Here is a 14,114-nt window from a genome sequence, read left to right on the forward strand (position 1 = left end):
CACCGGACACCCACCTACGCCGCCGTACTCCGAGGTATTCTAAATGCTGAAAACATTCCATATCCGACATGCTTCTGGTTCCGAGCATTTAGGATATGGGAAATTCTCTACCTGTATGTGTAATATATATATATTTATATACACACACACATATATAGAGATATATATATATATATATATACACACACATATATATGTGTGTGTATATAAATATATATAAATTTATATGCACACATATATATTTATATATATATCAGTCAATACAAGAAGAGAGGAGAGCGCTCCATAGTGCAGGTAAAAACGGTTTTATTTAGACATAGGATACACACGTCGACACTCTAGGTGCCGCCCGTACCTCAATGCAAACTGTGTGGGCTGGTTACCACGTGATATGTTTAAAATACTCCACCAGCTACTGTAGGCGCTGGTCGGACCTCGTGCGGCTGGGGCAGCCCTCTGACGAAGTCCATGACGAAACGCGTTAGGGCGGGGCCTCTGTGACGCACATCATAGGAATCCCCAGCTGCTCCCTAGCGTGCCCCAGCCGCACGAGGTCCGACCAGCTGTGGCCTACATTGCAGTGTCCGGCAGCGGGGTGTGTGATCCCGGCGGTTCCCTGGGACAGCGCCTACAGTAGCTGGTGGAGTATTTTAAACATATCACGTGGTAACCAGCCCACACAGTTTGCATTGAGGTACGGGCGGCACCTAGTGTCGACGTGTGTATCCTATGTCTAAATAAAACCGTTTTTACCTGCACTATGGAGCGCTCTCCTCTCTTCTTGTATTGACAGATTTTGTGGACCTGGTATCCGGTCTTTCAATTGTGGAGAGCTGCGGTCCGCTAATATCTGGGACCTGGTGCTATATGACATTATAAAGTATATTTATTACCAATCATTGGTGGTTTGATTGCTGGACTCATTGGAGATTTCACTCTTTGGGCAGTGCCTTTTTATGAACATGCGCAATTACTGATTTTCTTTATTTATATATATATATATATATATATATATAGTGTGATTTTCTTTTTTTTTATACAAAATACAATGTCCGATCACTGTGATCAGGACATGGGGGACGGGCAGGGGCAGAGTTGTAGCCGGAAGGAGGGGCCGGGGACAGAACACTGGCAGCCGCGCAGGGGAACAAGTGTCCATGGCTGCTCTCTCACTGCTTCCAACCCGGAGCGGCTGCTGCTCTAAGTCCCTGGCGCTCCCACCTGCCACCCCTTATATGCTGGAGCGGCTGTTGCTGTAAGTCCCCGGCGCTCCAACCCCTTACATGCCGGAGCGGCTGCTGCGCTATGTTCCCGGCGCTCCCACCCCTTACATGCCGGAGCGGCTGCTGCGCTATGTTCCCAGTGCTCCCACCCTTTACATCCCAGCGTGGCATATAAGTACTATAGAGAAGCAGCAGCTGTGCTCTGTCCCTGGCCACTCCCATCCCGGCGTAGCTGCTGTTTCTCTACAGTACTTGTATGCCGCGCCGGGATGGAAAGGGTGGGAGCGGCCAGGGACAAAGCGCAGCAGCCGCCCCGTGATGTAAGGGGTGGGAGCGGCTGTCAGCTAGGGAAGCTTCGCTCTGAGAGGGATCACGCCGGCAGCAGCTGTGGCTATCGGGAGCCGCAGCTGCTGTTTTCTTCTATTCAAGACAGGCTGCCGGGAGGGGGTCCCGCTGGGTGGCCGATCACTGTGGCCGGCAGTGATCGGGACACACTGGTGGGTAATCTGAGGGAGCTGAGGGACCAGCAGGTCCCTCTGATATAGACGGCTGTGGGAAGATTAGCTTCCCGCAGCCGCCTAGTGGGCACTTCTGACTGGTCGTATCAGATACGACCATGTCAGGGAAAGTCCAACCTGGTGTGGTCATATCTGAAACGACCGTGCCAGGCAAGTGGTTAACAAACTTGTCTGAACGACCATTTTCATCTGGTTTCTGGCATTTAGGAGCAAATTGCTGATCATCATTTACTCCCATGTTAGCAGATTTTCATTCCAACCAATCAACTAGTTGGATGGTTGGACAGAAAATCTTTAGGTGTGTATGCAGCTTTACCGGCATTTTACCAACATGAATACATCATGCTCCCTCCACCACGTGCTCCTCCGCCTCCCAAATGGCGTTTTCACAGAGGAGCATGTTGGTTGGTTGGGTAGGAGCAGTATGATGAAGAGATAGGTAGGTAGATAGATAGATAACGGTGTACTTGCAGTGCCAGAAACGCTGAAGTTTTCATGCTTGCTGAATAGCAGAAAACATTAAAGAGCTATAGAGATCAGTGGCTTACTCCAGAGGCTCCCAAACTCCGCCATTACAGTCCATATTTTAAGAATATTCATGTTTGAACTAGGGATGGACGTCAGAAACCGATGGTTAGCAATCATCGATGTTTATGATTCGATTGAAGTACTTTTTCCATCAAATATTGGGAATTCAATGGTTGCCAGCCATCGGATGCATCCTTCTGATGCCCATCCGATGGCTGGCTGCAAGGAGAGCACACACCTTGCTCTGCATACCAGAGCAGCAGGAGAATATTATTATTATGCTTTATTTATATGGCGCCACAAGGATTCCGCAGCACCTTATAAAATACAGAAACAAATGAGCACACAAGACAACAGTTATTGACAGTACAGACAATGCAGGACAAGTACATGATTTATAAACAATGCTGCATAACACCTAAATAAGCAGCAGGGTGTCCGTAACCAAGTTTTAGGTGCCATTGTAAATGAAAGTAAAAGGCAAGAAGGAGCTTGTGAGGGAAGAGGGCCCAGCTCACGAGAGCTTACATTATAAAGGAGAGGGTCAGACAAACGGGTGACACAGATGGGCTAGATAGTGAGGAAGGAGCAGAGAGTAGTGGGTTAGGATGAGCGCTGGAAAACATTGAGTAAGAAATGGGTCTTGAGAGCCCATTTGAAGATTATGAGGGGTATTCAATATGAAAGGTTAACTTCCCTGGCGAAGTTAACGTTTCATATCAGTTTTTTTCTGCGTAAAGGTAAGGTGCGCGCTCCCTTATCCCCGTATTCAAAATAAAATTAACGAAAACGGGAAACTCCGAAGTTGGATTTGCGTAAAGTTACGAATTTTTCCTTAAAATAATTGTAAGACCCCCTAAAGTTGTAAAAACATGGGGGAACACTATGGGTACCCCCGTTTTAGCCTTTAATTGAAAGTCAGGGATTTAAATAGCCGCAGCAGGTGTTTTTTTTCCGACATTGAAGAAGTGATGCAGAAGAGCAGTTAGGTTATTTTTTTCGTTTTTTTAAGTGGTCCCATCAAATTTGGGGTACATGAAAATGGGTACTAGCATATTTTGGTGTCCCTAAAGTATTTTTTTTTAAATTCTGCATTTGTGCACCTGCCGCTATAATTCTATTCTAGAAAACATCTGCCGCATACATGCAGAATAGCCCTGAACCTATTTCCCAACAATTTTTTCCCATTTTTTTTTTGCACCCCAATTTTTACATTCATTTTTTGGGGTGTCCCTATTTTTTTTTAAAACTTTTTTTGACAGTTTTTTAAATGTCAATCTCAGGGGTGCAGGCTATTTTTTTTAAGCCTGCACCCCTAAACCCCAATTCTGCACTTTTTTTCGACACCTATTCAATGGTGAAAAGTTATCACCGTTTTTTATCAAAGACTTTTGAAAACTGCGATAAGTCTTTGAAATTGAATACGGTGTAAAACTAAAACTAGTGATATTAACGCAAAAACGTTAAAAAGTGCGATATTAACGCAAAAAACGATGTTATCGCACCCATATTGAATACCCCTATAAGAGCCAGGAAGCCAAGTGATGGAGGAATTTTGAGCGAAGGCAGGGAGACAAAAAAAAAAAAAGGCAGCTACTCGAAGTAGAAGTTGGAAGAGGCAAATGTCATGAGTGTCGAATGGAAAGAATGAGATGGAGGGTTCAGAAGGTAAGAGTTGGTAGGAGTGACCCAAGGATAGAAGGACCCCAAGACCACCACCATGGAAACCTCCAGGCCAGGGTGTGTGAGAGAATGTGAGGCCCCCAAAGGAGATAGCTGCAGGAGCAGTGGTGTCAGATGGGTAAATCCTGGGTTTGGTGATGGCAAGGAGAATCAAGGCATTGCAGATGAAGCGCTCATGAACGGGGACCAGTTTATTATAGACAGAACTGGCTTTCCAGAGGGAACAGGAGAGAGGGACAGAGTTAAGAGGCGAGAGGAGAATGAGATCATTATGGTTGATGCAGTGTGGAGGTAATATTGATCTAGAGCAAGGAAATAAGGAGTGTGGGGGGTATGTGGCTGTCTTCTGAATGAGGAAGGGTGACAGCAGGTGGTGGGTAAGGTGGAAGTTTAGTGTGGTGTGGGGGGGGGGGGGAAGAGGACAGGTAACTTGGAGAAAAGAGAGGGTGCAGGGCTTAGTGGTGGTGCAGCAGGACCATGGTGGAAGAGAAGTAAATAATACTGGAGTTGTGGGATATGCAGTGGAGAGCAGGGGCGGATTGGGCCACCGGGACAGCGGGAGATTTCCCGCTGGGCCGGCCCGGACCTCACTACATTAAAGAAGAGAAACCTTGTTGGCAGGGCCGCCCGCCGCCGATTAGACTGTCAGTGCAGTGATCAGCGGCGGCCCTTTCTATCAGAGCCGCAGCCGCGCTCAGTGCATCACTGTGGCCAGCGGCCGCGGCGCAGTCATGCACAGCCTGCCTCAATTAGTGACAAAGAGAACAAGCAGTCTGGTCTGGTGCGCTAGTATTACCAGACACACTGAGCGCCTGCACCCGCACAGGCTGCAGGGAAAGAAAGAGGGGGTGTCTGGGTGTTAGTAGTGTAGGAGGGGGGTGTCTGGGTGTTAGTAGTGTAGGAAGTGGATGCCTGGGAGTTAGTAGTGTAGGAGGGGGGGTTGGCTGGGTGTTAATAGTGTAGGAGGGGGGTGCCTGGGTGCTAGTAGTGTAGGAGGGGGGTGCCTGGGTGCTAGTAGTGTAGGAGGGGGGTGTCTGGGTGCTGGTGGTGTAGGATGGGGGTGGCTGGGTGCTGGTGGTGTAGGAGGGGGGTGGCTGGGTGCTGGTGGTGTAGGAGGAGGGTGGCTGGGTGTTGGTAGTGTAGGAGGGGGATGTCTGGGTGCTGGTGGTATAGGAGGAGGGTGTCTGGTGTTGGTGGTGTGGGAGGGGGATGCCTGGGTGTTGGTGGTGTGGGAGGGGGATGCCTGGGTGTTGGTGGTGTGGGAGGGTGATGCCTGGGTGTTGGTGGTGTGGGAGGGGGATGCCTGGGTGTTGGTGGTGGTGTAGGGAGGGGGATGCCTGGGTGTTGGTGGTGGTGTAGGGAGGGGGATGCCTGGGTGTTGGTGGTGGTGTAGGGAGGGGGATGCCTGGGTGTTGGTGGTGGTGTAGGATGGGGGTGTCTGGGTGCTGGTGGTGTAGGATGGGGGTGCCTGGGTGTTGGTTGTGTGGGAGGGGGATGTCTGGGTGCTGGTGGTGTAGGAGGGGGATGTCTGGGTGCTGGTGGTGGGTGTAGGCGGAGGGTGTCTGGGTGTTGGTAGTGTAGGAGGGGTGGGGGGGGTGTCTGAATGCTCCGGAGGTTTTGATAGTAAATGAAGGAGGGTGTCTGGGTGCTGCAGTGCTAGGGTGTCGGTAGTGAATAAAGGGGGTTTCTGAGTGCAGAAGAGATATTAGTAGTGTATGACGTTGGTGCTGCAGGAGTGTTGGTAGTGAATGAGGTGGGCTGTGCATTGGAGGTGAATGTGGGAGGGTGATTGGGTGTTGCTGGGGTGTCATTGGTGAATGAGGGAGGAGTAGTGTCATTGGTTAATGAGGGAAGTGTCTGGGTGCTGATGGGGTGTTGGGTGGGGTGTGAACAAATTAATGCATGTGTACAGGTTGGGGGGCACCAGCCGCTATTTTGCCTCTGGATGCCTCTTATGAAATTAAGCCTCTGACACTAGTCATCTCCTATTCAATCAGGAACAGAATGTCACCTCAAGCCAGTGCATTGGTTGCCTCTCTTCTCTGACATAATTGCTCCAACTGACCATTAGATGTAAGTACAGGCCTTCTTTATACTTTGTGACAATTACAAATATACTACACATTTGCCGACTTTCTGCACGATGCGACCAAAACCAGGAGGTTTTGGTCGGAACGTGCAGAAAGTTTGATAGTGGACAGCCAGCAAGGACCAGCGATGCGCGTGCACGTTGGGTCCTTGCCGACCCTGACTATCTATCGAACATGCCGGTCAACTTGACGACGGTCGTCAGGTTCGGCATGTTAATAGATAGGGAGGTTGGGCTCCTGCACTGAAGACGTTCAGTGAACATCTTTCAGTGCGGTGCCCGCACCTCGGCGACATGAAAGTCTGAATGCTGGACATTCAGACTTTCATGTCGTTAAATGGATAGGCCCCTTTACACTGTCATTTTTGTGTTGCAACATATTAATCATATGCAAATTTTACTACTGAATATTAACATGTTGAAGGTGACTGAGCCTTCTCAGCCATTGTTTCACACTCATAGTTGAAACGTGTATAAAGGTGCCCATCCACTACAAGATCAGGGATAGATGGTACGATTACATCGTAATTGTACAGTCGTTTTCCTAGGGGGTGCGGTGCCTACACTGAAAGATATGTCGCTCAGTGTAGGCACAGTCAATCATCCCCGAACATGGCCAATCTGTAGTTATCGGCAGATGGGCCTGCATGTTCAGGCGATGATCGATGTCATAAACGACCAGCGGCAGCAGGCATCGCTGGTCGTTTCCGACATTTGGATGCCCGATTTGTGCACAATTGCTGAGTGATTGCACGATAATGATGTCATAATCGTGTAATCACCTAGTGGATGGGCACCTTTACTTTGCAAGATGATAAAAATTGTGCTGAATTTGGCACCTTGTCCATGTCATGTACTGTAAAGTAAACACTATAAGGAAGGATATTCATGCGTTTGTCTGGGCAGCTATCAATCAGCTACATCAACATACATTAACTCAGTTATGTGACTGCACACCAGCTCTCCGACACTGAATGAGCCACCACTGTGAGAGGAGCTTCGTTCCACTATGGAATTGGCACGTCAGTGTAGAGGAGCTGTCATCTGGACTGTAAAGAAGATGCAGGGGTCTATTGCCTAAGCCTTGGAGAGAGATAAAGTGGATGGAGATAAAGTACCAACCAATCAGCTCCTGTCATTTTTCAAACAAAGTGACTGGAGCTGATTGGTTGTATCTCCATTCACTTTATCTCTCTGCACGGCTTAGTACATAGACCCCGCAGAGTGCATAGGATGGAGTTTTATGTTAAGTAGTTAATACTAATAATAAGTATGATGCTACATTGGTTTCGAGAGCTGTTTCGAGGTAGATGGGAGTGTAGGGAGGGACGTGGGTTGCAGAGCTATAGGATTCATGGTATTGTTATGAGAAGGGACACTTAAGGGTAGCAACCAACCAGATTCTGTTTATAATTTTCTATTATGCAATAGAGAAATTATAGCTGATTGGTTGCTGTGGGCAACATCTCTACAGCACAGGTACTTATAGCAGGAGACAATATAACAGTGAAGTGAACTTGTCCTCAGACCTCACCTCCTCCACCCCTCATTTAGGGCTGCTTCAGAAATTTCCCAGGCTGGTTTTCAATCCCAATCCGCCCCTGGTGGAGAGACTTATATGTGATGGAGAGACAGAGGAGGGGAAGAACGTAGAGGAGACTATAGATGGAGAAAAGAGGTGAACACTGGTGGTAGAGGAGAAAATAATGTAGCTGCTGAGGGAGGAGTAGAAGAAAAGACAGTCTAGATGAGGCAGTAGGGGGCACAACATCTATTCAGTTAGGGGGAGCATAGGGGCAGCCCAGCATCTCAGAACGCTGGGCACGCCCCCACAGTGACATGAGCTGGGGTGATGCATGGCTCCGCCCTCTTTCACAGTGGCTGCTTCATAGGGATAGCCATCGATTCATAATAATCGTTTATGGCCGATGCTGAATGCTTTTGCAAACAATGGGGGAGAACCAGATTGTTTCCCTCCATAGATGTATAAGCATAACTTTTTTTTTTTTTTTTTTTACAAGGTACTGGAACAGGGAGCATAGCCCTGCCCTACAATCAATGGTCATGCATTGCATCAAGGGCTACTTGCTAGTTTGCCATCAATGGCAACCACACCAATGGCCATCCCTACTGCTGCGCTAGTATTACTAGTGTTTACCATCAAATGCTTTGGATGTGATGGATAGTTACCATCGCAACTAAAGATTCAATGGTGGAAGCCAAGCCATTTGATGGTGGGCTACCGATGTCCATCCCTAGTTTGAACACAGGTTACTTAATTAGTACCAGATTTAACCATCTGGACTGAAGCTTGGATATCCTTAAAACCTGGACTGTATTGGCAGAGCTTGGGAACCGCCATCTTACTATCTCGAATGCAATACTGTGCGAAATGGGGATTAACAGAAGAGAACTGCGTTATCTTCTCCCTTAACAGAATAGCGGGAACACTTGTGTTGTCACTCTAAAGTTTGATACATTTCCCCTGTATAGTGAAATATCATGCAAGTAAAATTACTGTAACAAGTGAGAAAAGATGGCAGTTGGAAAACCCCAAATGTATCAGTATTTTCAGGTCTTTAAAACATAAAGGGCACTATACTTAGCAATCAAATATTTACTGAAATAATGCAGACACTCAAAAGGGTTAACAGAGAAAGAACCCAATTATCTTTTATTAAAACCCAGTTTACATAGTATCCCACTATAGAGAGCTCTTTGACGGGTTCTGCTATTCCCAGCAACCAATCAGCTAATAGCTATTTATCAAGCAATATAAATAAAAAACACAGGAAAAGCAGATTGCTTGCTATGGACAGCTTCATCACTCTTCAGGTTTGATACATTTCCCGTTTAATTTCATAATTAGATTACTTGATTGTTTAGCATTTACTTACCACGTTACAAGCCCTGCTGTTCCTGCAAGTTTTGGTAGGGGTTTAATGCTCTTCCGTACAGGAACTGGTGCATGTAACACTATTGAAGATGCCAAAGAGGTAACTAGTTTTTTGCGCTTTTATTTTGAAGTGGATAGAAAACATGACATGTTAAGACTATTGGGCTCTATTTACTACAATCCGCATTGGTAATGCAGATTATAGTGTGATATTACCGAGTGAATTCGCATTGCGAATTCAGGCAATATCACAGGGATTTACTACAAATCCCTTGCAGGGACACAGCTTGCGATAAAGCTCTGTCCCTGCTAATCCCCTTTGGAGCCTTATCACGGTATTTTCGCAAAAAAAACTGTGATTAAGTGCCCGCGCATGCGCCGACCGGTCGCCGCTGCTACCCCCCCACGGCACTAAGCCCCACCCCCGCGATCGCGGACCCCCTTCTCACTTACCTGCATGCTCCGGGCCTCCGGTGATGTCCTCCATTCCTCTGGTCAGGTGATCTCCCATACTGCACTGGGGCCCGATCACCTGATGACCGGGCAGCAGTGCACTGTGGGAGACCAGCTGACCGGAGGGGAGTCATCTCCGGAGGTCCGATCACCGGTCCCTGGAGTCAGGTAAAAAAAAAATTTTTTTTTTTTTTACAGTAATCAGCTTGCAGTCTGTTTAGACCACACAGCTGATTACAGGGACCGACTCCCGGCTCTACTCTCCCCGTTAGAGCAGGGCAGGAGGCCGGTAACCGGGGGAGACCCTGGATGCCACCACCTCCAGGTGGCGTTATTATCACAGGGCTTTCCTCCTATATTTTTTTCACATTTATTTTTAGTAACTCTGGTCAGATCACATTTCCCATTACAGTTATGGGAAATGCGACCTGCTTTATTAAAAATAAGTGATACTTAGGGGTTGGAGTAAAATTTTACAAATTCTACTCCAATTTCCCTGTAATAACTATAGGTGATACTAAAATAATGTGAAAAGGGTGTGAAAACACCCTTTTTCACATTATTTTAGTAAAAATGTTGATAAATAGAGCCCTATAAATTAATGTACTGTAAAAAAGTTTAAATCACGGTTTTCAATAATGAAAACAATGCTGAGATTTGTGTTGTGATTGAATATTGTATATTTCGTCTTGAGGAAGCCAAGTCGTTCCTGCAACCATTCTCTATTACAGGAACAGTTCCCTGCAATGCATTCAGTCTACGGTAATGTACTTTTAGATCATGCTCAAGATGATGAACATATACACCGTCCATTGCCAATGTATTTCTGGGCGGGAAAGTAACATATGCATTCCATCGATTACACTATACACTCCCAGTGCACGTGGCTGCCCCCACAACAGCGCTCTGTATGTACGGCGCTGCGGACCACTTGTGGCGCCTAATAGTGTAATATTGGAAGAATTCCCCCCGGGTGCAGGGTCTCAGCGCAGATTTTACGGAGGCTCAATGTAAATCGTTAGTTGGCATTATTCCCCCCTACCTACGTAACAGTTACCCCAAATCGCTAGGAGCCATTCCCTGCTGCACCCTCGCCCGGCATCCCGCACCTAGAAAAGAACACACGTTGGCACATTATAGCCCCCTTACAGGGTTAGGTGGCCCTTAGAAGGGCCTTTGGGTTGCTGGAGGTCGGTATCGGGGTATGGAGCTCAATACTCCTGGGACTGCTGAGACGCTTTCTTGCCGGAAGCCTTGCTGGATGCCTTCCCGGTGGTGGGAGCGGCGCTGGAACTCTTCTTCGGTAGCAGTACGGCCTGGATGTTGGGCAGGACGCCGCCCTGGGCGATGGTCACCCCTCCCAGTAACTTGTTCAGCTCCTCGTCGTTGCGGACGGCCAGCTGCAGATGCCGGGGAATGATGCGGGTCTTCTTGTTGTCGCGGGCTGCGTTCCCCGCCAGCTCCAGGATCTCGGCCGTCAGGTACTCTAGCACGGCGGCCAGGTACACCGGGGCTCCGGCGCCGACACGCTCAGCATAGTTGCCTTTCCGCAGCAGGCGATGCACTCTGCCAACCGGGAACTGGAGACCGGCTCTGGAAGATCGGGTCTTCGCCTTGGCGCGGGTCTTTCCACCGGTTTTCCCTCTTCCTGACATGGTTCTGCTGTATCACTGACTAGTACGGGACGTGTCTGTGTGACGCTTTGCCCTCAGCGCGCGTCTCCTTTATACCGCAGTTCTACGCTCTCATTGGTCAGTTTTGGCGGGTGCTCCGAGGTCTAGCAGGCGTGACAGGGGGACTCTATGCTGTGACTGGCGCTCTCCCAAACCCTGTACATTATGTAACCTATCAGTGACCAGCGCGGGATGTTTGAAATCTGTACTATACTTCCCATAGTATACACAGTGTATATACACCCGGCCGCCGCCTAATTCAATTTCTGTGAGTGCCGGTGTAAATACAGCAGCGGGAACGTACCACGCCTACTACAAACAGAACACATATACCTAATAAATGCCTGTGGTCGGCGGTGCTCAGTGCTCACAAATCATTCAGCCATTCAGGATTTCAGTCATTTTGTTAGAATGATGAACGCAGATCATAGTTATGGCTGCACAATAACAGTAATATGTTCTTAAGACTGATTAAAGCTCTCAGCAGACATCCCAATGAATGGGGAGAGGGACGAGGGGGCAATTCTGAAAAATTGCTGCAATGTCCAAAGTATGTGAAAATTTTTAATGGACAAGAAAATGTCTTACTGATCACAAAACGATGGACAAGAATACAGGAACATATTTTTTATGTAATTACTGACTTACACAAATAATTTAAATTTTTTTATCATTTTACCACTTACTAATAGACCCATTACCTACACAGATATCTCTAACTGACACACTTATTGACAGACACCGCTTACTGACACAAACACCACCTAGTGACACAGGCACACTTAACCTACACAGACATCTCTTACTGACTCAAACACACTTACTAACAGACACTGCTTACTGACGCAGACACCACCTAGGCACTCTTAATCTACACAGACACCTCTTACTGACAGACATTTACTGACACAGATACCACATACTGAAATATTCCCCTTACTGACACTACTTATTAGCACATTATTATACAGTACATGCATACTGACAGACACCCCTTGCGTATACACACACAACTTACTAACACAGATACCACTTAGTCACACAGACACCATTTACGGACCAATAACCCTTACTGACACACACTTACTAACACCACTTACTGACACAGACATTCATTTATTATGCATTCACACAGCACGACACAACCACCATCCCCCCTCCCGGACTATAGCAGGTGACTGCTGAAACATCAACCAGCCCTCCCCCCCTCCTGGACTATAGCAGGTGGGTTCTGAAACACGATAAACCGCGGCTCCCCCTCTGCAGTACAGCCCCCGGACCCATCATAGCTCACCTCTCCTTGTAGACAGCAGCCTCTTCCACTAATCTCTTTCCTCTGACTGGCCTTAGGCGGCCGCTTATGTTGCCTTGTGGCAAATCCACCCCTGTGTGCATACGCAGACTTCTGGCATTGGACTGGCGCCACTGTTTTTCAACATCAGGGTGCTGCCATTAATGATGCGGCATCAGCACTGTACCATAGATGGCAAAAAAAACTCCACTTAGCATCAGCCATAGACCATCGTTGTTTGTAACACCATCGAAGAACGATTGCCATCCCTAGATCTGAAGCCTAGTGGCCATATTTTCAGGTAGTATTCATGACTCCTTATTGATGCACCAAATAGTCATATGGCACAAATGATCTTAGAGACAAGGGCTGATTGTGAGGCGGATGCATCTATGGACACTTTTCTATACGGTCACTGCAGACTACTTATTACCTTATGCTAAAACAAGCATCCACCCATGCATCTGTGTGTCTCTATGGGGAAGGCCGATCCGACCACTGTTTTTCCATCCGCAACAGCAGCCACAATCATTAGTATCAGGATATGCACCAACTATGTTCATTCTGGGTGCAAAAAAATCTGTCTGAAACAGGCATCCCATTTGCACAAAGGAGCACGGAAGTCAGCTCACGTACCTACAACACTCCCATGAAACATACGTTCACATGGTCGCCGACCCAGTTACCACCTGGAAACACCCATTTCACGGAAACAGTGGTCCGTCTATGGGCAGATCAATCAGTCCGAACTTGCAATTTCCATCCGTGTGCGCAAGCATGGTGTGGCACATGCGCAGTCGGCAATCACTTTCTATGGCACATGCGCAGTCGGCAATCGCTTTCTATGGCACATGCGCAGTCGGCAATCGCTTTCTATGGCACATGCGCAGTCGGCAATCGCTTTCTACCGCACATGCACAGTTAGCAGATATCTACAAGATCTGTCCACATTTCCAGTCCTACTCAGGATCGGCCCCAAGGTGTAGATGTGTGGCTTAACATGGAAATGATGCTCAGCAGGAAATGTAGCCATGGGACTTGGGCCAAATCGCTATTGGGCCACTCAGCACTACAGCTGATACATGGATATGTACAATTTGACAACTAAGCAAGAAGACTTTGGGATTAGAGTAGTTTGCCACATACACAAACCACTTTTATATGGATTACTTAAATGTCCCCATGCATGACACCAGGGCGTAACTATGGGTGTGGGAGCGGTGCCGTCCTACAGGGTGCAGGGCCCTGGGAGCGGCACCATCGCTGCCCCCCACGGAACCTGCATGTGGCTTGCTAGGTGCCTGGAGCAGTACCCTGCAACCAGTAGCGCTACAGCAGAGCCGCCCAAAGCGTCCAAGGGATGCTCCAGGCAGCAGCCTGTGGAGCTGTCCGGAGCGTCTTTAGGACGCTCTGGGCAGTGCTCCACTACCTAGAGCTGGTGCTGTCCCCCTAGGTTCGATGTCATGTCATAGGTTTAAAGCTGGCACTGGGCGTTGTGCCGCAATGTTACTGAGCTGCATGACACTAAGAATTGTTTTTTTTGTCTGTTAATCTCTTCGCTACACATATAGAATTAGTCCCACAACAGGGAGATAGAAAAAAGCAAATTACCTTCTGGGTAGTGCAAGCGGCTGGAGAGGAGGAACAGCAAGCGGCATTGTTGCAGCGCATGAACAACGACAACACTTTTGCAAAAGAAAACAAAAAGTAGTTATGTATGTTTTCTGTAGTGCAGGGTAATATCTGGTGATCACTTGACA

At 47.8% G+C, this 14,114-nt stretch overlaps 1 protein-coding gene across 1 annotated transcript; it reads right to left on the reverse strand.

Annotated features, from left to right (window-relative positions):
- Window positions 1–10,546: 10,546 nt before the first annotated feature.
- Window positions 10,547–11,071, reverse strand: H2AX (H2A.X variant histone). The gene has a single exon (XM_088444494.1). It carries the CDS (start codon window positions 11,043–11,045, stop codon window positions 10,602–10,604), a length of 444 nt encoding a protein of 147 aa, XP_088300620.1. The 5' UTR covers window positions 11,046–11,071; the 3' UTR covers window positions 10,547–10,601.
- Between the last annotated feature and the right edge of the window lie 3,043 nt (window positions 11,072–14,114).

Source organism: Taudactylus pleione, unplaced genomic scaffold (genome assembly GCF_031769625.1).
Source record: "Taudactylus pleione unplaced genomic scaffold, aTauple2 ptg000366l, whole genome shotgun sequence".
Taxonomy (NCBI): Eukaryota; Metazoa; Chordata; class Amphibia; order Anura; family Myobatrachidae; genus Taudactylus; species Taudactylus pleione.